We start from the raw sequence: 24,211 nt of genomic DNA, 5'->3' as shown, positions 1-24,211 counted from the left end.
AGGATTATTTTATTTTTGCCTAAAAATCTAGTTCTGCTGTGGCGCCGCAACAGGCCACTTGAAGAACCGCATGTTGCCAACCCCTGTTCTAGAATGTTCTCACAAGTCACACTAGTTTGTTCAGTTCCTTATCAGTTATAACCACTAGTGTAGAGTCCACTTCCCAGTTCCCAGATTCCCAACATTAGAATACCTGTGTTGTTGGGTCAGTGTGTTCTGACTGTAATGGAAAAAAACTGTCTAGTTATGATTTATATTGTGAAACAAATCTTTTCTGTCTCAGACGGAAGTGTCTTCTGAAGTGACAATAACCTGCTTGTCTCAGGTGTTGTGTACGTGCCATGCTTGCCGTTTAACAACTGCATTCCCTCCACTGTTTGCTCGCTCTCTCTCTCTCTCTCTCTCTCTCTCTCTCTCTCTCTCTCTCTCTCTCTCTCGCTCTCTCTCTCGCTCTCTCTCTCTCGCTCTCTCTCTCTCTCTCGCTCTCTCTCTCTCTCCCTCCCTCCCTCTCCCTCTCCCTCCCTCTCTCTCTCTCTCTCTCTCTCTCTGGCAGAGTTTCCTGGTTTGTCTGCTCACTGTGGGCGGGAAAGCTGTCCAAACTTCATGCTTGATTTCCTGGCCGGTCAAGAGGGACATAAAACACTTGCTCCAGTCGCGCTCATCTTCACTTTAGTTGAAGGCTGTTCCTCAGTCTGTTGCTGTGCTGTGGTGAGTAGTGGTTTGTCTGTGACTGTACTTGTTGGAAATCTTGAAGTGAAGTTTCTTTTAAGCGGAGGTTGCAAAGCTGGTTTCACGTGTTTTGCTTTCTTGCTGTTTAATTAGGCTGTCAGATTGGAAGACTATACATTTATTTAACTTTTCTCTATTGATTAGTCTGTTATCCTTAGTTACAGTGTATTATGTATAATATTACCTTCATGACATTTTCTGTACTAAATGGTCTTTAATTTGTAGGTTGGTTTATTTTGTATGAGATTACATTGTATCAGTTAATGTTTCATTAGTAATTACTTTGTGTATTTTGGGTGCTGAATGGTCTTTAATTGGTAGGTACAGTGTATTATGTATAATGTGACTTTAACACGGCGCATAATCACAAGACTAACAGTAATATTCAGTGTAACTAATCCTTCTGGGTTACACTGTTTGTAGGCAGTGGTAACAGCAGTTTTGCTCTGTAGCAGTGATTGTGCTGTGGTTGTTCTCACAGACTGGGCCATGCTGTACACGGAGCTAATCCGGCTGTGGGACGAGGGCGTGAGGGCAGTGGATAACAGGGACTGGCAGGGTGCTTTGGCCAAACTCAACCAAATCTCTGACCCCACCTCTCGCACGCTGTTTGTCACCTCCTCTGTCCACCTTGCCCTGGAACAGTTTGACATGGCTATCAAGGTAAGCCTTCCCAAAATTGCAGGTAGGGAGCAAAGAGAAAAATAGATATGTACAGATGCCTGGGGACATTTCCTCTCTTTAGCTTTTCAATGAGCATTGAATTAAGTATTGTTTGCAATATATTGTGCTGCACTTATATATTATATTTTATTGTATTGCACTTTGTATTGTAGTTTACTTTATTGTTGAATGCACTGTGTATTATAGTTTACTGGTATTGTACTGCGTTGTACGGCGCAGAGTTTTGTGCTCAACTCTTCCTTTTTCTCTCAGTATCTACAGTGACTTTATTTCTAGCAGTATCTGAGCTCAGGACTGTCTTTTTCTCTAACCTATTGGTAACTAGCAAAGATACTTTCTCTAGATAGACAAAGCACCTCTTGTAAGTCGCTCTGGATGAGAGCGTCTGCTAAATGCTGTAAATGTAAAAAAATGTAAATAATGTGAGAAAATAATATTGTCAAATTTTGCTGACATAAGACAGCTACTGTGAAATAATTGAGGTGTATTGTACTACACTCAGCTTCAAATTGCTCAAAGTATCTTCTTTGGTGTGAAGAGCACATTTGGACCATTTAAAAGTGGCCACAACTTGGTAAAGCTGTGGGACAAGATAATTAGGTTTTGGCCACAACATAATTAGGCATGCAAATCAAGTTGTGATAATGAAGTCATAGCAACAAAGTACATGGTACCTTATGAAGTGAAATGAAATGAGATAATAAAGTTGTGATGACCACAACATAGTAAGGCATGGGAACAAGATAATGAAGTCATAGCCACGGTTTAATAAGGCATGGGAATGAGAATTGATTTGTAATAGATCAGCATTGACCATGAATTAATAAGGCAGAGGACAAGATAATTCAATTGTGGCCATGGACTAGAAATGAGATACCAAAGTCTTGGCCACAACTTGGCAAGGCATGGGAATGAGATAAGTAAGTTGTGGCTATGACTGACTGGTGGCTATAGAAATGAGATATGTAAGTTGTGATAGTCAAGTTGTGGCCATGACTTAGTAAACAATGGGCACAAGATAATTAAGTCATGGGCAGGACTTAGGGAGGTGTGGAAATGAGATAATTAAGTCATGGCCACGGTTAAGTAAGGCATGAGAATGAGTGTGTAAAAGATAAGTGGTGGCCTTGATTTAATAAGGTGTGGGACAAGGTGATTAAATTGTGGCTGTGGCTTAGTAAGGCATGGGAACAAGATAATGACATCATGGGCACAACTTAGCAAAGCATGGGAATTAAATAAAGTTTTGATCTTGACTTGGTAAGGCATGGAAATGAGATGATTAAATTATGGGCATGGGAATGAGATCATTAGGTTTTTATAGGTTCTCATATGCCGTGGCTTAGTAAGATATGGGAACAAGATAATTAAATTCTAGCCATGACTTAGCAAGGCATAGTTATCTTATTCCCATGCCTTACCACGTTGTGGTCACAACTTAATTATGTCTTTCCCATGCCTTACTAGGCCATGGCCACGCATTAGGATCAAGTTCACACACCTTAGTATGTTGTAGCCATGCACTATTTTTATTAAGAAGGTAGGTCACTAGTGGCTAGTGATTGGGTGCTGATGAGCACTAACATCACAATTTGTGATGTTTGGCATTTTCCTAAGATAGAACTGTCACAAAAATTCTCAAATATTGTTTTCCTTATTAGTCATTAGTAAATGTGTTAAACTATTGTGAGCTGCCAAAGAAAGTTTGCTCACTTGTATTATAAGCTTATTGAAAGGCAACGCATCTCCACACTTTTGTTTCACAGTGTATGGTTCGCTGTAAAGAGAGAGGAATGACTTACAAGAGAGTGATTTATCTTAGGAGTGTAAGTGCCCCTGGATTTATTTTCATTTTGAGTCTGTGTTTTTAGACTCTAGATTCCGTTATTGCAAAGGATGAGAGATTAGCTGTTGGCTTCTTCCAAAGGGCTGCTGTGCATATGATGACAAACAGGTGAGAAAGCCACTGTCATACAGTGTATTCAAACATAAACTCAGTAGCGTCATGTGGATCTAATTGGCAAATGACAAAGCTCATTAATTACTTGCTTTCCATGTCCTGAAAACTTTCTTTCTCAGGCTGGAGGAGGCTCTGGGTGACTGCATTTGGGCACAGAAGCACATGAGAGAAAACACGATCATTGACTACAAACAGTTAGGACTACGCTATAAACTCTACAGCTGGCAGGTTGTAGCCCCTGTAACTTTTTGTTCATATGTTTATTTCTGTATATCACTGTTGTACCAAAATCACTGTTGCATCTCACATCACTGTTGTACCTCCAAAATAGTATGGTCTCATTTATCAGAGAAGGAAAATATGTTCTTAACATGTAATGTACATGAATGTTCCAAAAAAGACAACATTGACAACATCCATAAACTCTGCCGACTTCTCTGGGCTTGAGCTCATCTGAAATGGACTGATGTACTATAGTCTGACGAGACAAACTTTCATATTGTTTATGGATATAAATGGATGTCATGGTCTTTGGGCCAAAGGAGAAATAGACCATCTAGGTTTTTACCAGTGTAAAGTTCAAAATCCAGGCTCTGCCATGGTATAGGAGTATATGAGAGCCCATGGCATAGATAACTTAAACATCTATGAAAGCACCAGTAACACTGTAAGATATATACTCATTTTGGAGCAACATATTGCTACTGTCAGAAAAAACCTTGTGTCTCCTTTTTTGTTGTGTTTTTTTTTTTTTTTTCTTTTCAGTTTTTGGCATAATTTGAAAATGCCTGTTGGCCTTTATTTTGTTTGTAAATTTTATGATGAACGGACCAAAAGAAACAGCCCAAAATGACTTCTTCCAAAAAAGTCTGGTTCCATTGACTTACATTAAAAGTATGTTTGTTTTTTTTTTACTTCTCCTATGAAGTTACCGTTTTGGAGGATTTGTTCTGACAGCAGCGATATGCTCACTTCAGTTATGACTGACTTTAGGACAGAGGCTAGAACAATGGTTTTTAAGTTCATAATGTTATCCTAGATAAGAAAATATTATTACAGAAGCATCCTAACTAGACAATTATCTAAATACTGTCCAACTTTAGGACAACAACAGAAGTGTCTTAACTTCTGTTTCTATTGTTTTATGCAGTTACGGGCAGCATAGGTCACTGTAACTAGCATCTTGGTGTTCGCTACATATATCTACACTGGCAGCGTTGCTTTCATTTATGAGAGTGTTTTTTTTCTTTTTGACAGCATTTTAAAAATCCCAGACACTGCAGACACCATCCCCACTATCCCCTCTTATAACCTTCATATGTTGATGAAGATTCGTGAGATAAGATATCGCAGTAATGGTGGTGAATAATGAGGACACAGAGCTGAACGTGTGTCTTGCTTCTGTAAGATGAATTTGTAAAACTCTTATCGACCTGTCAGAACTTAAAACAGTAATTCTGTAATACAGCCCCTTGTTGTTGAGTCCAGTATATTCTATTAGTCCATTTATTATGAAATGTTCCCACAATGTAAAAGGTAGCTAGCATTTTCAACGTACGTAAAAAGGTGTATAGCGATTTATAGAATCTTGATTCAATACCTTCTTTTTTCTCCATTGCTCTGAACTTTCAAGGAAATTGCTCACATTCTCTCCGTTTCCTTATGTCAACACTGCCATTGTGTGTGTGGCAGCCCAAGATTCACCTGCACTGCAGCCTTTCAGCAAAGTCTCCTTTAAGGAACACAGTGTTTTTCAATCTGTATCTGCTGCGTCTGTAGTGTGAGATTAATAACTACTGACAATTACCGCAACATTTCCCTGCTTACAGAAAAAGGTTGACTGAGAACACATAGTATCACTCTTAAAAGGGATGTTTCTTCAGGGGTTCTTCTGTAAAGAACACTCAAAGAACCCTTTGCATGTTTATGATCATCATAAAATAGTTGCCCTGCGATGGACTGGCGACCTGCCTTCCGCCCGATGACCGCTGGGATAGGCTCCAGCAGCCCCCCGCCTCGCCCCCACCCCCTTCGTGACCCTGAGGGAGAAGCGGTTTAGAAAAAATAAATGAAATGGTTCTTCAGATTAGAGAGTGTGCTGTAGATGGTTCTATAAAGAACCTTTGTAAAAAGGGCTCTATATGGCATCAAAAGGGGTTTTTCTGTTATCACAAGCTTGTCATCATACTAAAAAGATTCTTTATAGAACCATATACAGCACATTCTCTGTCGAGCTTAAGAACCCTTTCATGATGCAAAGAACCCTGCATTCCTGAAACAGATGGTTCTTCAAGGGCTCTTCAGAAAAGATAATGGTTCTATATAGAACCTTGAACACTTTTGAACAGATTGTTGGAGAATGTGCTGTAGATGTTCTATGTAGAACCTTTTTTAAAATGGTTCTATGTAGCACCAAAAGGATTCTTCTATTGTTACAAGCTTGACATCGTAACAATAGAACAACACTTTTGGTGCTATAAAGAACCCTTTTCAAAAAGGTTCTATATAGAATATCTATAGCACATTCTTCATCAATCTTAAGAACCCTTTCATGATGCAAAGAACCCTTCAATTATGCAAAAAGTTCTTCAGTTTGATAGAGAATGTGCTCTCTAAAGAACCTTTTAAAAAGGATACACCATCTACAGCACATTCTGCATCAATTTGAAGAGCGCTTTCACACTACAAAGAACCTCTTATACAAAGGGTTGTTTAAATGTTCATGGTTCTATATTGAACCATTTTCTCATGAACCCATGAACCCATCTTTTTTAAGAGCGTATAGTACCTGCCTGAAGCATGTGTTCATGGGCTTCTGTTGTAAGTGTTTTTTTGAATCAACATGCTCTGTTCTTTTCTAACTCTAAAGCATTGTGCCTGGAAATTGTCTGTACACTGCTGAAGCGGCAGGTAGGGATTAGGTCAGAAAATGCTGGGGTATTCCTTTAAGAGGACGACAGGAAAACCTCCAGCCTTATGCAATGTCAAATGCCGTTCAGAGTGAAGATTAGACATATCACACATTCCTCACTCGCAAGGTCGAGCTTTCCTCACTTCAAACAGGTGGAGCAACCTGAGACGGGGAGAGTCTGGAAGTGCGGGTTGATGTGTGTGGATATGTGTAGTTCTTCACTGAATACGGCTAAAAAAACATTACAGTGACTTGGATTACCTGAGCAGAGGATAATACTGATACTGTCCTGCACTTCCTTCTTCCTGGTCTGTGAAGGAGTGGACTTTCCAGTGCAAGGAAATCTTACTTTGTTGAAAAGAAGATTGATGATGTCATCATGAAACACACACACACTCTATTCTCTATTCTTCTGAGGCGTGACGAGCTCCACGTACGCTCAGATAATGAGAATGTGTGGTGGGTGTGGTCTAACAGGCTTTTATATGTCTTGACTGGCAGGTTCTGTATAATGCAGCAGCTGTCCACTGTAGAATGGGTCAGTGGGAGAAAGCTGGAGAGATCCTGCTGGCCGCCTCACAGGAAAGAGGAGGGAGGGGGGTCCAGGTGGACCTGGCAATGGACAGTATAGCAGTAAGACGCTGCATGTACTACTAATATACTCAACTTTAGCCTCATATACAGGACTGAATATCAGTTTCAGAGGCCCGAGCGCAAAAAATACCAGAACACTGTTGTTATTTGTTTTTTTTCCTTCCTTTTCTTCTTTATCTCCTCCTCCTCCTCTTCCTTCTTCTGGTTCTAATTCTCCTCCTCCTGTTCCTGCTCCACCTCCTCCACCTTCTTCTTCTTCTTCTGCTTCTTCTTATTCAGGTTCTAATTTTCCTCCTTCTGTTCCTGCTCCACCTCCTCCACCTTCTTCTTCTTCTTTTTTCTCTTCTAGTTCTAAATCTCCTCCTCCTGTTCCTGCTCCTCTCTCCACCTCCACCTTCTTCTTCTTCTTCTGCTTCTTCTTATTCAGGTTCTAATTTTCCTCCTTCTGTTCCTGCTCCACCTCCTCCACCTTCTTCTTCTTTTTTCTCTTCTAGTTCTAATTCTCCTCCTCCTGTTCCTGCTCCTCCTCCACCTCCTCCTCCGCCTTCTTCTTCTGGTTCTAATTCTCCTCCTGCTCCTCCTCCTTCTTTTTCTTCTTCTTGTGCATCTCTTCTTGCACCTTCTCCTCCTCCTCCTTCCTCTTCTTCTTCTGGTTCTAATTCTCCTCCTCCTGTTCCTGCACCTCCTCCTCCTCTTTCTTCTTCTTCTGCTTCTTCTTATTCTTGTTCTAATTTTCGTCCTCCTGTTCCTGCTCCACCTCCTCCACCTTCTTCTTCTTCTTCTTCTTCTGCTTCTTCTTATTCAGGTTCTAATTTTCCTCCTTCTGTTCCTGCTCCACCTCCTCCACCTTCTTCTTCTTCTTTTTTCTCTTCTAGTTCTAAATCTCCTCCTCCTGTTCCTGCCCCTCTCTCCACCTCCTCCTTCTTCTTCTTCTTCTTCTGGTTCTAAATCTTCTCCTGTTCCTGCTCCTCCTCCACCTCCTCCTTCTTCTTTTTTCTCTTCTGGTTCTAATTCTCCTCCTCCTGTTCCTGCTCCTCCTCCACCTCCTCCTCCGCCTTCTTCTTCTGGTTCTAATTCTCCTCCTCCTCCTCTTCCTGCTCCTCCTCCTATTTCTTCTTCTTCTAGTTCTAATTCTCCTCTGCCTCCTGTTCCTGCTCCTCCTCCTGCTATTTTTCTTCTTCTGCTTCTCTTCTTGCGCCTCCTCCTCCTGCTCCTCCTCCTCCTCCTTCTTCTTCTTCTGGTTCTAATTCTCCTCCTCCTGTTCCTGCTTCTCTTTCTTCTTCTTTTTTTCTTCTTCTTCTGCTTCTACTTCTCTTCTTCCACCTCCTCCTCTTGCTCCTCCTTCTTCCTCTTCCTGCTCCTGCTTCTCTTCCTCTTTGTTTTTCTTCTCCTCATATACATCTCCACATTTTAGACTGATATTGAACCCATCAAAACCATAAAATAACCCACATGAAAGTTCCATGTGATAAGATTCTGCTGAAAACTACACATTTGGGGGATATTTTAAAATTATTATTATCTTTTGTAATCTTTGTTTTTGGCTTTAGAGGAGGGAGGTGATTGCTCCTCTTTTCGTCCCAGAGGGAGTAGTGTTTCGCCCCAGGAAACAGGATGTGGAGGAGCTTCGGCCAAGAGACTTTCTGGGCAAACCGGAGGTAATGTCCCTCAAACTACTTGAAGACATTTTCAGTATATTATATTTCATAAAATATATATCATGATATAATTTTTTTAAGGTCAATAAGTGGAACAGACACAATGCTGGACTGAAACAGTAGTAACTTATTTAAAAATGCTATTAAAAAATATGAATAAAATGGTTAACTCATAAAATAGTTTAACACACAGTTAGTCAGTGTTCTTTAAGAACTGGTGATGCCAATGAGAACCTGAAAAAAGCTTATTGTGACAATTTTATAGTGATAAACTGTCAGTCATCAGAAGCATTCATAAGGTGGAAATGTCCTTTATCAGAGGTCACTAATAGGTGGACCATGGTCCAAGTCTGGACCCAGATGCTGTCCTATGGAGACCTGGATCTATAACCGATAAACTAGGGATAATTATTTAATTCTGACGGTCCTATTTTAATCAGCATAACATTTGTAGTCATTATGGTACCAGTTTAGCGGCCCGGGAGACTCACAGACCAATCGTATGCGTTCACATGTGACGCTACTCAGCCAATCAGATCTGTGCATTACGCTCTCTACATTGAGACTCGAGTGAGTGATGCACATACAGAGTGGGGATGAGACAAGACATTCGGAGAAGAAAGTGAGTCAGAAGGAGGTTATTTCACATGGTGTGCTCTAAAAAGAGAAAACTGACATAAATATTGTTGAAATATTACTGAATTGCACTTTATTTGATTTGACATTCAGCTGTTGACCACATAAGATGTTGACTAGGCTACTTCAGTAAACACTGTATGGCACTGGATCATAATGCAACTTCGACATTATGATGTTCCGGATCTTTGTTTGAAGAAATCTTCTGTAACTGGACCTTATTGAATTTTAATTTTAAACAATCATGTCTAATGACCTTTTCTCCCAGGTCATCATTTCTGACATCCCACACGATGACTTCGGAGGCTTTGAACCCCTCAGGCCGCAGGTAGAGTCACTGTTTGTTCCTTTAATATACATGCTTACAGTTTGTTCACATGTGGGCAGTCAACACGTTTGAGTTTCATATGAGACATTCTGAAGCTGTGTATTTTTGCAGAAACCTGGATACTATGAGCCAAAGGTAGAGGAAGGCCAGTAAGTATGCTGAATAACCTGAGCACCTGAATTTTACATCTTTATTACAAGTGATTATAACTCTGAATATTGTCCATAATTCAGCTTTAAAGAACTGCAGTAAACATTTAGATACAGACAGTCTAAATGTCTCAGAAAGCAAAACACTGTTGCTTTTTGTTATTATACAGATGTACCGGTGCATGCATAAAAATAGAATAACAAAACAAAAATAAAATAAATAAACATATATAAAATAACACAAATATTAGAAAAAAAGATTTAAGATCTTTCATTTGTATTTACTGTTTCAAAGTGTCCTACTAATTATTTAAATAATCAAATATATGTTTCAACATTGAACTAGATGCTTTGTTGATTGTCTTAGTGATGGTGAAATGACAGGAAACAAACTTAAACATTTACATTTTACAAAAAAAAATTACTGAGTTTAACACACACACACACACACACACACACACACACTAATTCTAAACCGCTTATCCTTCTGGGGGCTAGAACCTATCCCAGCGGTCATTGGGCAGAAGGCAGGATACACCATGGACAGGTTGCCAAGTCCCTCACAGAACAGACGCACAGACTTACACACACACACACATACACACACAAACACACACACTTTCTAAACCGCTTATCCTTCTGGGGGCTAGAGCCTATCCCAGTGGTCATTGGGCAGAGAAGGCAGGATACACCGTGGACAGGTTGCCAAGTCCCTCACAGAACAGACGCACAGACTTTCTCACACACACACACACACACACACACACACACACACACACACACACACTAGCAACATAAATGCTAGCAGCTAAATATTAGGAAATTTAGTAGATACAGTGGAAGTAACGTCTTAATGTAAGTTATTACATATTTCCTTTTACTGCAGGAAAAAACTACTGTTCCAGTCTGATTGCAAAAGTTATTTTTAATGTTATATTTGTGTTATCACCCTTGTGTAATCACATGAGGCAAAGCTGAAGTTGATACACATGCGTAATTACATAAGATGCACTTCTGTAATAGTGACTCAATCATTTAGCAGTTACATTGTTGTTGTATATGTTGTTCACATGTAGCTACAGGGTTATTAGAGACACGTAATATAAACTGGGACCAAAATAGAAAATGTGCACTAAAATTTGCAGAAAAATGCCAGCTGATGTTGAGATGGAGATGATGTGTTATCCTAAACTTTTTTTTCCGCTCAAAGTCAACAAAACATGTAATTTAACCAGTGTGTTTCAACTTTTGCAAACAACAGTATCAGTTTTGTTCTTCTCATTGATCTACAGTCCTTTCAGAATCATCTGCAGCTCTGTCTTCATTGTTACAGCTTTCTGTAGATCATCTGAGACCTGTTCATTGCAGGACTATTATATCAGAATAGTGTTAAACATGTATCTGCAGCCAGAGTGATTGTTGTCTAAAGCTTTTAAGCAGTAGTGCATATGTAAGTGTTACTGGGTATGTGTGTTAGTTGACTGTGTGCGCTTTGCAGGGACTCGCGCTACATGTGTGTGAAGAATGCATACATGGCCAAAAGTCCAGGTGAACTGACCGTTCCTGCTGGAGCGCATGTCTTTGTCTTCAGCCAAGACGACAGGAATGATCTGGCCACAGTTATATACGATGGTCAGGTACGCCTTTCAGGAACCTTCCAGTACAGCGTGACTCACTCCTGTGATTCACTGATGTTTTATAGAAGCACATTGCTTATGTATGCCTCCCTTTTTGGTTCTGCTTTCTTGTGCTCTTTAGAGAGGCCTGCTTCCAAACTTCCTGCTTGAACCGGTTACAAAAAAGACTAAAGGCAAAAAGAAAAAATACGTAAGTGTGTGCTCCATATACTTTCCTCATTTGTATTCCTGGTGTATTATGCTGCTCACATTACCTGAGGGCCTCTGCTGCATATTAGAATAACATTTCATTATAGCTCTTCCTGCTGCATTATACCCCACTTTTCTTTTCAGGAGCTTAAAATATACACTTACATTGGAAACCGCAGACAGCTCAGTGCTGGATTACAGTTTAACCTGATGTTTCCCCAAAATATGAACTTTGAACAAGAATTACTTTGCTGAAAGTTTAGTATATGTTTCTAGAGACAGAAAGCGTGGAGTCATGAAAAATGAAAGGTACCCACATAGAGCTGCACTCTTAAAAAAATAATGGTATCAAAAGGGTTCCTTTGCAATGATGCCATAGAACCATTTTTAGTTCTCTAAATAACCTGTCAATTCTGGGCTCCTGAGTGGCGCAACCATCTAAGCGCTAGCCTTCACCCTCCTAGCATTAATAGTATTGTTTGATTGTGGGACTCCTAGCAGGTGGAATTGGAAATGACTAAATTGGGGAGAAAATTGGGTGAAAAAAAAGAACCAGTCAATTCAATGAGTTCTGCTACTTTAATATAAAACTGTGCAAACCACCTTTGCTTTACTTCATTTCTAGTCAAAATGGCCATTATGTACAAATTATTCTTTTCTCAGTCAGCATCAGCAAAGAAAACATATAGAAGCCTCTACAACAAAATCTAATATTTTTTTCAGTATAATGTGTGCACACCTCATTTCACATTTCATTTCATTTCAAAGAAATCTACAAGGATATTTTTCCACACCTCCCAAGTTCAGTGTTAGAAGTTGGTTGCATTCTCTGCTTTGCGGAATTCAAATACACCTAAATTCAGTAATGTTGAGATCTGGGCGCGGTTTCAAGTTTATTTGTCATTTGCACAACATCTGAGGACATTTATGCATTGAAATGCTTGTGGTGAGGCTCAGGTAATCACTTTATAACAACTAAATAAGTAAAATTAATATATAAAAAAGAAATTGAAATATATGAAATATAACAAAATATAGAGAAATATACACAAAATATAGAGACAATATACAAAGTGACTTAAGTGACTTTTGTTATTGTTATTTAAAGTGACTTAGTGTTAAAGTGTTTTTGTCCATAGCAGTGATGTAGTAATATTAATAATAATAATAATAATGCAGACAAAGTGACTGAGTGAAAATGGTATTTGTGGAAGGACTCACAGCTTCACAGCTTATTCAGAAGCCTGACAGCCTGTGGGTAGAAACTGTTCATTAGCCGGGTTGTTCTAGCCTGGATGCTGTGAAATCTCCTGCCTGATGGCAGGATGGTGAACAGCCAGAGTGCTGGGTGATGCTGTCTGATTGGATCTTTTTGATCTTCCTGAGGCAGCAGGACTGGTAGATGCCCTGTAAGGCTGGTAGTGTGTTGCCTATGATGGCTTCTGCCATCCTCACCACTCCTTTAAAGGCCTTGTGGTCACAGACAGTGCAGCTGCTGTACCAGACAGTTATGCAGCCTGTGAGGATGCTCTCTATGGTGCATCTGTAGAAGTTGGTGAGGATCTGAGGAAGCAGACCAAACTTCCTGAGCCTACGCAGGAAGAGGAGACGCTGATGGGCAGATCTCACAATAGTGTTGGTGTGGAGGGACCAGGTGAGGTCATCATTGAGGTGTATGCTGAGGAGCTTCACACTGCTGACTTTCTCCACTTCGGCTCCATTGATAAACAGGGGAGAGCAACAATCCTGTAGACTAGTCCTGTAGACTCTGGGGTGGTCAGTCCATTATTCTGAGAAACACCTACAGTGTGTTATTTTTTTATTCTATTCGTTTTTCTCAGTAAAGGCTTCTTGACATTTACACATCCTTTCAGAAAAATAGTGTTGAGTTGTCTTCTTACAGTGGAAGGATGGACAGAAACACCTGTGAATTTTTTCAGATTTGAAGTAAGAGTGGAGCTTGATTTTCTCCTCTCTCTCAAAGATGAAAGCTCTAAGTAGGGTTTATCGGATGGTAACAGTGTTGGTGGTCTACCAGGTCTTTCATGTTTGTCAGGAGTAACATTTGCTCTGTATCTTTTAATATATATTTTTTTCATTCCAGTTTTGGAAGCTCCTGGTTTTTCACTCATGTTTCCTTTATTTTCTCCTTTCTTATGCAAGTGGAATATTTTATGTCCATATCCTCAGAAACATTTTCTGAATTATTAATGATCTGTAATTAATGGCAGTTTTGATGGGAACCCTGTGATGGTTTTGTAATTGTTTTGCTATTTTGGTCAATTACAGTTACAATTTACATGAGACAGTCACACATGGCATATGTTTGTTGTTTTGTGGAGACCCTGGGTTACTCAGATATATCATGATGTCATGAATTTTGATGTCTTTATGTATTTGGCATATGTTTAACAAACAAATTACCTAGCACCTCATAAAATTTGTATATTTTTGCTCATACAGGTCTTGAATACAAGTGCAGATACGATTTCAGAAATTGTTAGTCTTGAGTGTCTGAAAGTGCAAGACTTTTGATGGTGGTTATTACTGTTGAGTAAAACTAAATATATAGCTTAAGGTGGCCATGTTTTATTTTGTGATACATGAACCATGTCTATTGCTTAAACCGTTCTGAAGTTGTGAAGGCCTGAATGCAGCTGTGCTCATTTCTCACAAAATGCTAGGTGTTAAATAAATTTAGGGTGGTGTTTTGTCTTTTGCAAATACCGTAAGTTTTTCAGTTTCCTGATCTGTTACTAAGAGTCTAAATTGTTGTCTGTGGTAAGTGACCATATGCTACAAATGCGCCTGGTAGAGATTATACACTGTAGTATTCCTATAGGGTGTCAAAAGTGGTTTTAGCACCTTTATTTGTGGATCCTGGTTTCCTGCAAGGCAAGCACTTTGTGATTTCCTACAAGCCAAATGGCTTATGATTTAGCTGATAATGAAAAGGAGATGAATTGTGCTTTGAATGCGGAGGTGAGGAAAATTATGACACTAGCATTATGGCATTATGAAGATGCCCCTTTCTCCCTGCTTCTGTGTGCTGGGACAGTATTAATGTACAAGTCAGTAATTTATGAGCAACAGTGATACACTCAGCACTCTAATCTTGTGCGTCCTCTGCAGAGTGTGCCTAGTGGGATCCCTCTGCCGCCCAGCCTGAAGCCGCCCACTCGCCCGGAGGCTGCTGTTTCTCTTCCCCCAGGTACAGTCAAGGCTTTAAGGCACCACTACATCATACATACCCAGCCAGGAACATAGCTAATCTCTTCAACTAACATCTTAGGTTTTACCTACAAAGTAACTGGTAGAATGTCACCAGTCCATGAAGTTATTACAAATCAGAGTTTGTTAGGAAAACAAAGACAGTGCAACTTCAAGGCCATGACAACAATTGTTCTTAGCAACAAGCTAACAATATAACAATTTTAAAACAGAAATTCTTTATGATCATGGTAAATTTAATGGTAACACTTTACACAGCAGCATTCATAAGGCTACTTGATGCCTACATAAGCTTTTCATGACAACTGACATAAATGTATATTAACACTTTTTTCAGTTGAGTAAAATTACATAGAATGACTATGGGGGAAGCAGAACAAAAAAAGACTCTTTGGTGCCCTCTAACAGTCATGTGTTTGATATGAGTTGGCAAGCTACCCTTAAACCAGCACTATTCAAACATTTTTATCCTAAGGCCCCATTTGTGAATAGTAAGTGCCAGAAATATTAGCGATACTACTTCAGAAAATATTCTGCAGCCCCCTTAGCGCTCCTCTTTGTCCCCCGAGTGGGCCATTATCCCCAGTTCGAGAACTGCTGCACTAAAACGCTTCTGATAGTTCATGATAGTTTCCTCCCTTTCAATGATGCACACAAATGACCTAGTAGACAACCAGCACTGTCACCACTAGAGTGGTAATAATGTCCTATTTTGAAGAGCCTTCTGCCTACTAAGCATGAGTGAGTGAGTTGTCAAACCAAGTCACTGAGCTGCTTTGCCTTTAAAAATTGTATGTAAGCTGAAAGTGTGTTCCTTTGCCAACTCATTTTGCCTTGATGTGCTCTTTTGTATAGAGTTACCCTCCTCTTACACCATTGACACCTGCACCAGCTCTCCTTCACAGGACATCATCACAACCCAAAGCCCCTCACGGCAGGTGAGGCCAAATGTTCACACACCAAAACTCACCTGAAGGCCAGAAATTCATGACCTCTGATGTTAACACCTCTCTACTCTATCTGATAGACACTAAACCCAAAATGTCAAACAAGGACCCCCCTCAGTCTCACCCTGTGTACCTCTGCTAAAATCAAGCTGTTCTGTTTTAGCCAAAAGCTTCAGCACACTTTGTAAGTGGAGGTACTGATTAATATTTATGACTCTGTTTGCACCAGATGTTTTACTTAAAATGATTAGCCTGCCTTTTGAAAGAATTTAGAGGGTTTGTGCTGTAGTTTGTACTTCCACAGTACAGTAGGCATGTGGTGTTTACGCTTGTTTAAAAAATACTCTCGAACTTAAAGCTCCAACCAGTTTGTGCTTATGAAAATAGAATCTGTGCTTGATTAATCCAGAAACCCGTGGTGGCTGATCCGGGGGAGATAAAATGCATTTGGTGACTCAGGCGTGGAGTGGTGCATTTGAATAGCACTTTGATATGGCCTGATTCAGTCAGAGCAGAAACCCAGGGGAGGGAACAGGAAGGCAGATAAAAATATAAACTGAACTATTTGAGACCGGAGCACCATATGCTGCCTGTCTTACCAACCCCAATATTGTCAGATGTCATTTTGCATTTGTCTGGTGACAGACTGCATAATATAGTTCTTGTTAAACTTTATTGAGCTATTGATCTTTTTAATACGCATATCTCAGTAAGACAACTTCAGTATTCCAGTGAGCCCTTTAACCAAATCACACTTCCAGAGAGTTTCTGTGGGTGTTTTGAAGAATATGGACATTCACATAATCCAACAAATCCATTTTACTTAAAATAATGAAGGCCGGTCTTTAGCCAAGTCACATAATTGAATCACAAATGCATTTTTACTGTGTTGCAAAGTGCATGACAATGGCGATATGTAGCAAAATGATCATAGAACAAGTATTTGGTCAATATAGTGCCATCCTATGGTGCTGCACGTGTAGGCAGCAGAATTCGTAAAGATATCACGACTCATAACCCTCGTATCTCCTCAATGGCGAATTTGCAGGTGAAGGCAAAAACATTCTTTACTTTTAATGTGCATTAGTGTAAAGAAATTTCATTACAAGCAATTTTGGATCCATCCTATTGCCTCATTTATTATGAAATGTTCCCACAATGTAAAGTGCGCCTGCTGTGTTTAAATGATGTATAAAAATAAAAATAGAAAAAAAAATATTGATAGATACTTTTCCCCCCTGGACAGCGATGATGCATAAACATCCAAACAATATTTTGCTATGTGGGTCATTAGGGACAGTAAACTTTAAATATGCAATAATATACTATAGAAACTCACTGTTCTTGTGGTGTTATCATAACTTATTATCATAAATTATTTTCATTTCACATGTGCTATGTGCTCCAAATATGAAAACTGAGCTGTAAAACAGGTCAGTTTTCAATGCATTATTTATGTGATGTCACAAAAACCCATACGTATATCCACCTACAGCAGTTTTGCCCCACTGATTTAGGTTAAAGTTTCCGTCTGAATAGCTTTCTGGATGAAGCACAGTACACAGCAGCCATACAGAACATAGGTCATGTACATATCGTCACTGTCCAAAGAAAACCATGGATGGCTTGTTGCCTTGTTCTGTAAAGTTACTATTTTGGAGATATGCATAAAATTATAAGGGATGTATAAAGGTTGGAAGCTGGTCAATCAAAAATGAATTATGACTGTTTTGGTAGAAAAAAACCCATTTCTGAAGTGGAGAAACGTAGGATCAGGATACTGTACATGCATTAAATGAAGTGTGCATGAATGTTTTCTCACTGTGCATCCTGAATGTGTCTCACCTTTTTCTGCTTTTTATTTCACCCAGACTGAGGGAGCAGACTCAGTCATAGTTAAAGCGCACTACACATACACCGTGGCTCTGAGCGTCCCAATAGACATAGAGTATCGGGAGCTGCAGGAGAGAGTCGCTCAGAAATTAGGACAGCCTGCTGCACTCATTCGCCTTAGGTAACGCTGCCGACCCGACAACCTGCTTTTCTCAGTCTCACTTTGAAATTGGAGGGTTTTTTTTTAGGTCACTGGGCAAATGTCTCCAGCTTGTCCTTTTTCTCCTTTCCCTCACAGACACAAGCAGCATGGTTCCTCACTCCTGAAGCCTCTGGAGGGCGAAGGAGGTCTGCGTGACCTGGCTGAAGTGGCAGAGTCAGGCCGGGCCACACTGTGGTGTCAGGTACTCATCGACCCTTTGATGTCGAGACAATGAAAGCATATTTTACTGATTACTTAATCTACTCCTCTTCTTTAATAACATGAGATACCGATGCAAATAATGTAGAGAACCTGTAAAGGACATGACCTACAAAGGCTGAAAAATTTTAAAAGTTTATTTCAAAATGAATCAATAATGTTATTAACGTTTCAATATATTATTTACCCAGTAAACGTGTTGGACACTTTATTAGAAACCTTACCTTACCTTTACCTTGTGGTCCACCTGCCTGGTGTACAATTACATACTGTAGCCAAACTGTTGACACAGATTATTGTGTTAGCTGACCTTGAGGGATTTATCAGGGGTCAGTTTGTGACCACATAAAATTATGGTGCTTTCAGTTGGGATGTGGCTGTCCTAAACCCCACCCCCTAAATTTCAAATTGTAAATTTGTGACTTTTTTGATTTTAAAGTTGCAAGATCTTTCTTGAGTTTTAGTGCATAGGAGCCTTATTTTAGCCACACCCCTGCATTTTAGAGAAGAAGGTGAGACTGCATCCCTCATGGCCACAGTTATATCCCATTGTTTTGACATAAATGTTTCTCAAAGTCTGAAAATCAGTGTGTAACATAAAGAATTGTCACTACTGAAACACACATTTTCTACACTTTTTTCTGTTTTAAAAAATGTTTACAATTTTGTTTGTGTGCAACTGATCAAAGCATTCAAAGCATCAAAGCATTCAAAACAACAGATTTTTCTCTAAGGTCCAGGTCAGTTAAAAGTCCAAAATGAGTTTCCAACTCTGACTCTGATGCAGTCCTGTAGAATGATCCATATATCTTCAGTTTAAAACTGACTGCACTTTAACCTCATAAGCATCGTTTCATTTAAAATCCAAAGTGCTGATGTACAGAGCCATAACAAAAGACACTGGGTCACTGTCCATTTACTTACAACCTGCACTTTATATCTTCTGGCAATCTCATCTCACGCAGGCTGAGGATCCTCTGGCCAACAGGACAATCCTATACCAGATGGTGGCACTGTATGACTATTCCGCACAGGGGCCTGAGGACCTGGAGTTTGGTGAAGGGGACACCATTGACATTCTCAGTGAAGGTACATTACAGAGTTTTGAGGACACCAGTCATCTTTACTTATTTGTTTTGCTGTAATTTGGTGCCTGCATAGTGACATAACATGAAAGGCCATTTGTCTTTTTCATTGTGTGGCTTAATCAGAAGGTGGTAGTCAAGAGCATTCACACTTTTTTTTCATATAACACAGCCAGTGTAACAAATTCAAAAGAAATGTTAATACCTTGAAATGTGACTTTTCTCACTGTTACTTTTCAACTGCTTAATAAAAATGCAAGCCTGCAATCTATTTAATACACTTGAACATATGTTTTATTTGATCTTTTATATCTAAGATTTCCTAAAACAATCAAATTTACACAATTGTCCACTTACCCAAGATGTGGTAGTTAGCCAAAGCTGTTCAAACCTCACCTGCATGAACTGACCTTTCTGATGCTGCTGCTGCTGCTGCACAGACTCAAACTATTTTATTCTAACCATTGCTTCATCTGTTTTCCCCGTTTCTTTACTGTAATATTTTACATCGACGCTGTTTGCTATCCGATTTCGACCAAAGGAGGATGGGTTCCCCTTTTGAGTCTTGGCTCCTCTCAAGGTTTCTTCCTCTTGCTCTTAGGGAGTTTTTCAGCGTTACCACTGGCAACACTCATGGGGGCTTGGACCTGTATTTTTCTGTTAATCTGCTTTGTGACATTTGCTGTAAAAAGCACTATATTAATAAACTTTGACTTGACTTGACATGTTTGCTGTCTAGATTTCGATTCTTAAGTTTACTGCTGGAGCTCTGAGGGTAATATTGTTTACAAATACTAAAAATGAACAGTCACCCAAATGTTTTTCTGTAAATATGCCCCCAGTACTTGACTCAAACCACATTTGGGTTTCATTCAGTATGTAGTTAAAAGCATTGTGTGACTGTTAGCTATCGAAATTAAACAAAACTTCAAAACCTTAATAAAGGTTTTTAAATGTGGTTTGTACAAGTTTAGAGGTGTTTTGAGGATGTGTTTGGGTGACTATTGATTTATAGTCCAGCGCTATGCTAAAGAAGCAGTATTTTGACACCAAACATGTCTGAGCTGATCAACTGCATGTGGGGTCAGTAAATAACTGTATAAATTTGATTTCTTGCCAAACTATTCTTTCAAATGGCTTAGAGTACCCCCAGGTTTAGACGTATTACTTGAGAATAACTAGTCATCTTGCATTATTATTCAGGAAAAGCATTGAAAATACGCTTTAGCATGTAATCAGCCTGAGAATTTAAAGGATAAATAGACTTCTTTAGATCACTTTGACTAAATAATTATTAGTTTTCTCTTTTCACTGCATGCAAACGTACAGTAGACTGCATTTAAAGCTATTCTACTTCTGTTTTACAGTGAATGAGGAATGGCTAGAGGGACACACTGCTGGAAACATCGGCATTTTCCCCAGATGTTTTGCCTACAGAGATTCAGAGAAAGCCGCAGTCAAAGAAGCAACATCACTCTAAAAGCTCAAATGCCTAAATATGTAAATACATTAGACAGTATTTCCAATCCATATATTTGTATATTTATTGAAAATTAGTAGATTTAAACCATACATTAATATTGATTATAAGCAATCACAGCTATTTGCATATTACTTTCAGTATCATTGTCAGATATTATTTTATGTAAAATGGTCAAAATGTCTGGGAATACTACAAAATATTTGACTGCCTTCAATCGTGTTCCTTTACACTGGTGGCGATTTGATTATATAGTTAAACCTGCTCAGGTGGAACAATGCTGTCAGTCAAAATGCACGTATAAAATATTCTGTCATAACATGAAAGCTGATTGTCAGTCTGTCTGAATAAGTGACAGGTGGTATCGAAGCTTGGAGTGCTGAGTCGCGCTGTAGGCTCTCTGTTGACTGACTAAAATAAATGGCAGGTTCATGTGAAGGTTTTACAGATCCTGTAATGTTTTACCGCAGTGTGTGAAACACCCACGTAGTATTCAAGGGGTCCCATGTTGGCTGGCCACTCCAGCATTGGTGGTGCTGATGCTTGCTTCACTGGCAGCAAAATGTTTGATTTACCAGTTCTTTTTCTGGAAATGCTTGTCTGTTATTTGGTGATTCAGTCTTCCATGCGTTAACGGAGATCCTATACGTCTCCTTGTTTGTCTTCGGTTTGAGAATTAAGTAAAAATTCACTCTTTTCTTCTCTTGGGAAACTGGGTGAGTTTACACCCAATGTTTACAAAAGTGTAGCTGCATATTGTAAAGTTTTTCAAAGGTTATCTGGGCATAGTTACAGTTGCTAAGCTATAAAGGACTGTCTGGGTGAGCCAGTTTGCTATAGCGCCACCCAGAGGCAGACCAGTGCTGCATCTCTAGTTAATAATACCAAGAATTTTGCGACATTTTGAGACTTTCAGGTTAATAGGAAGTCCTGAACCCCCCCAGGACGCCCTGTATTTTGCACCTTGTTTTACTCTGATATTTGCCCGTGGTTAGGTAGCGTGATTAACTCCTTTCATATTCCTCTTCATCTCTTCTCTCTAGCCTTTTCTATTTCACTCATTGAACTGCCCTCCAGAGGTGTTCATTTGTGCTGAATGTTTAATTACAAACTTTTTCTTTTGCAATAGCTTTGCTGTGATCGATGTTTCAGCTCTACCTTTTGCTTAATCAGATTTGAGGCTACTTCCTGGAAGTGCTCTTAGCTAGAAACTAATGGCATTTGGGGAATTTAAGTCTTCTGAAGTGAAATATGTATAATGGCAGTAAGCTGGCTGGATTGTGTGTGAATTAAAACAAAGCTGATCAGAGCCCTTGGCTGCTGATCAGAGCCCTTGGCTGCTGTTCGTAGAGTAAGTTGATTTAGCCCAATATTAATGGCTTGGAGGTGGAATTTGTGGTTCTTTAGAATTATAAAAACCCACAGAATACAAAGTCCAAAGGGGTTAAAGAAATTGCTGCCAGTTCTGGTTTCCATCATTGCCACCTCCTTGCTCGTAGCTTCTGAATGAGCAGCACAAGTGATCTATCAAGTGCAATTTACTGAGCAGCACCTTTTACAATAAATGATGATTGATCACAGCTCAGTCACGCAAAGCTATCAGTCTCCCTTAGCATTTTCACAACTTTCACACTTTCACAACTACATTCTTAGAAATAGCAGCACCAAAGAGATTCATTGGAGATGTTCTAGAACAGGGGTGCCCAAACTTTTTGTACTGGAGGATCAAAGTGTAACGTATGTGGTGGACTGAGGGTCAAATAGACAAAATAGTTTGCTGCTCACAGGCCTTTTATTTCTGTATGTTGTCTATATTTATGTACACTATATTGCCAAAAGTATTCGGTCATCTGCCTTCACACGCATATGAACTTGAGTGACATCCCATTCTTAATCCATATGGTTTAATATGATGTCAGCCCACCCTTTACAGCTATAACAGCTTCTATCAGCTTCAACTCTTCTGGAATGGCTTTCCACCAGGTTTAGGAGTGTGTTTATGGGAATTTTTGACCATTCTTCCAGAAGCGCATTTGTGAGGTCAGACACTGATGTTGGACGAGAAGGCCTGGCTCACAGTCTCCGCTCTAATTCATCCCAAAGTGCTCTATCGGGTGCAGGCCAGTCAAGTTCTTCCACACCAAACTCGCTCATCGACGTCTTTATGGACCTTGCTTTGTGCACTGGTGTGCAGTCATGTTGGAACAGGAAGGGGCCGTCCCCAAATTGTTCCCACAAAGTTAGGAGCATAAAATGGTCCAAAATCTCTTGGTCTGCTGAAGAATTAACAGTTCCTTTCACTGGAACTAAGGGGCCGAGCCCAACTCCTGACCAGCTTTAAACTTGGCACAATGCAGTCAGACAAGTACCGTTGTCCTGGCAACCACCAAACCCAGACTCATCCATCAGATTGCAAGATGGAGAAGCGTGATTAGTCACTCCAGAGAACACGTTTACAGCTGCTTGGCCATGGAAGCCCATTCCATGAAGCTGTCTATGCTGTTCTTGAGCTAATCTGAAGGCCACATGATGTCTAGAGGTCTGTAGTGATTGACTTTGCAGAAAGCCCGCAACCTCTGTGCACTCTGCACCTTAGCATCTGCTGACCCCGCTCTGTCATTTTACGTGGCCGACCACTTTGTGGCTGAGTTGCTGTCGTTCCCAATCGCTTCCACTTTGTTATTATACCACTGACAGTTGACTGTGGAATATTTAGTAGTGTGAAAATTTCATGACTGGACTTGTTGCTCAGGTGGTGTCCTATCACGGTACCACGCTGGAATTCACTGAGCTCCTGAGAGCGACCCATTCTTTCACAACTGTCTGCATGCATAGGTGCTTGATTTTATACACCTGTGCCCATGAAAGAAATTGAAACACCTGAATTCAGTCATTTGGATGGGTGAGTGAATACTTTTGCCAATGTAGTGTATGTAGAAATGAGCTACATGTATGCTTTCAGTATGTGAATGAATGTTCTATTCTTTAAATACTGTGACCATTTTCTTGCATGTACAGCTGTTTTTAAATATCCATAGAAAAAAAATTCTTCTTTCCAGTGGTCCCTTAATCTGCTCATCTTTGTGCACTTGCCTGTTATGAGCATTGCATGTTTCTGCCATTAGCTCATAAGTGGTAGCCCATACAGTTGAACACAAAAGTGTGGCTGGTCAAATTACATGTTTTGTTGTTTTTCATTCAGAAAAACAACAAAACATTTAATTGCTCACTGTTATTACACTGTTTATTTGTTGAATTTAAAATATTGGGGAAGAAACACATAAAATGTGGCCTGTACACATTTTATATTTATTTTCCCCTCAATATGTTAAACCAACATCTTTATAGGAAAGTCTGTTCATCTTGGCAACGCCTCTGGTCAGTTTTCATATGAGACTTCTTTGAATGAGGAGAAACCCAAAGCTGAGTGCCACATTGCAGTTTTAAAATCATATTTGAAATCACTATTTAAATGCAAAGAATCACATAAATGAGGAACACAATTAAAAAAAAATAAGGTTACTGAGCCTGCATGTAATGAGGAAGAGTTTTTTTTTTTTTAACCAGCAAGCCAATTGGCCATGTTGAGCATTACATGCTTTCCCAAGTGAGGTTTCTTCTTGCATAATGTCTCTGGTTAAATTCAGCAAATAAACAGAAATTTTGCACTATAATTTGCAGTAAACTGTCACATTTAAATGTGTTCTGTGTAGAGGACCTGTTTTCACCTCAACACCGT

The 24,211-nt window shown here is 39.6% G+C and overlaps 1 protein-coding gene across 1 annotated transcript in view; it reads left to right on the top strand.

Annotated features, from left to right (window-relative positions):
- Positions 1 to 20,910, top strand: part of noxa1 (NADPH oxidase activator 1) — a 33,669-nt gene extending 12,759 nt beyond the window's left edge. The window contains exons 4-19 of the mRNA XM_017691232.2: positions 554 to 708; positions 1,211 to 1,392; positions 3,285 to 3,367; positions 3,493 to 3,601; positions 6,786 to 6,917; positions 8,429 to 8,536; positions 9,441 to 9,500; positions 9,612 to 9,649; positions 11,148 to 11,286; positions 11,408 to 11,476; positions 14,608 to 14,686; positions 15,562 to 15,644; positions 17,525 to 17,667; positions 17,785 to 17,890; positions 18,873 to 18,996; positions 20,360 to 20,910. Coding sequence (XP_017546721.1) covers positions 1,219 to 1,392; positions 3,285 to 3,367; positions 3,493 to 3,601; positions 6,786 to 6,917; positions 8,429 to 8,536; positions 9,441 to 9,500; positions 9,612 to 9,649; positions 11,148 to 11,286; positions 11,408 to 11,476; positions 14,608 to 14,686; positions 15,562 to 15,644; positions 17,525 to 17,667; positions 17,785 to 17,890; positions 18,873 to 18,996; positions 20,360 to 20,472 — 1,560 coding nt within the window. The 5' untranslated portion in view covers positions 554 to 708; positions 1,211 to 1,218 and the 3' untranslated portion in view covers positions 20,473 to 20,910. The remainder of the gene's footprint in view (positions 1 to 553; positions 709 to 1,210; positions 1,393 to 3,284; positions 3,368 to 3,492; positions 3,602 to 6,785; positions 6,918 to 8,428; positions 8,537 to 9,440; positions 9,501 to 9,611; positions 9,650 to 11,147; positions 11,287 to 11,407; positions 11,477 to 14,607; positions 14,687 to 15,561; positions 15,645 to 17,524; positions 17,668 to 17,784; positions 17,891 to 18,872; positions 18,997 to 20,359) is intronic.
- Positions 20,911 to 24,211: the final 3,301 nt, after the last annotated feature.

Source organism: Pygocentrus nattereri, chromosome 20, assembly GCF_015220715.1.
Source record: "Pygocentrus nattereri isolate fPygNat1 chromosome 20, fPygNat1.pri, whole genome shotgun sequence".
Lineage (NCBI taxonomy): Eukaryota > Metazoa > Chordata > Actinopteri > Characiformes > Serrasalmidae > Pygocentrus > Pygocentrus nattereri.
The sequence above is the reverse complement of the archived record's forward strand: the minus strand, read 5'-3'. Positions and strand labels throughout refer to the sequence as shown.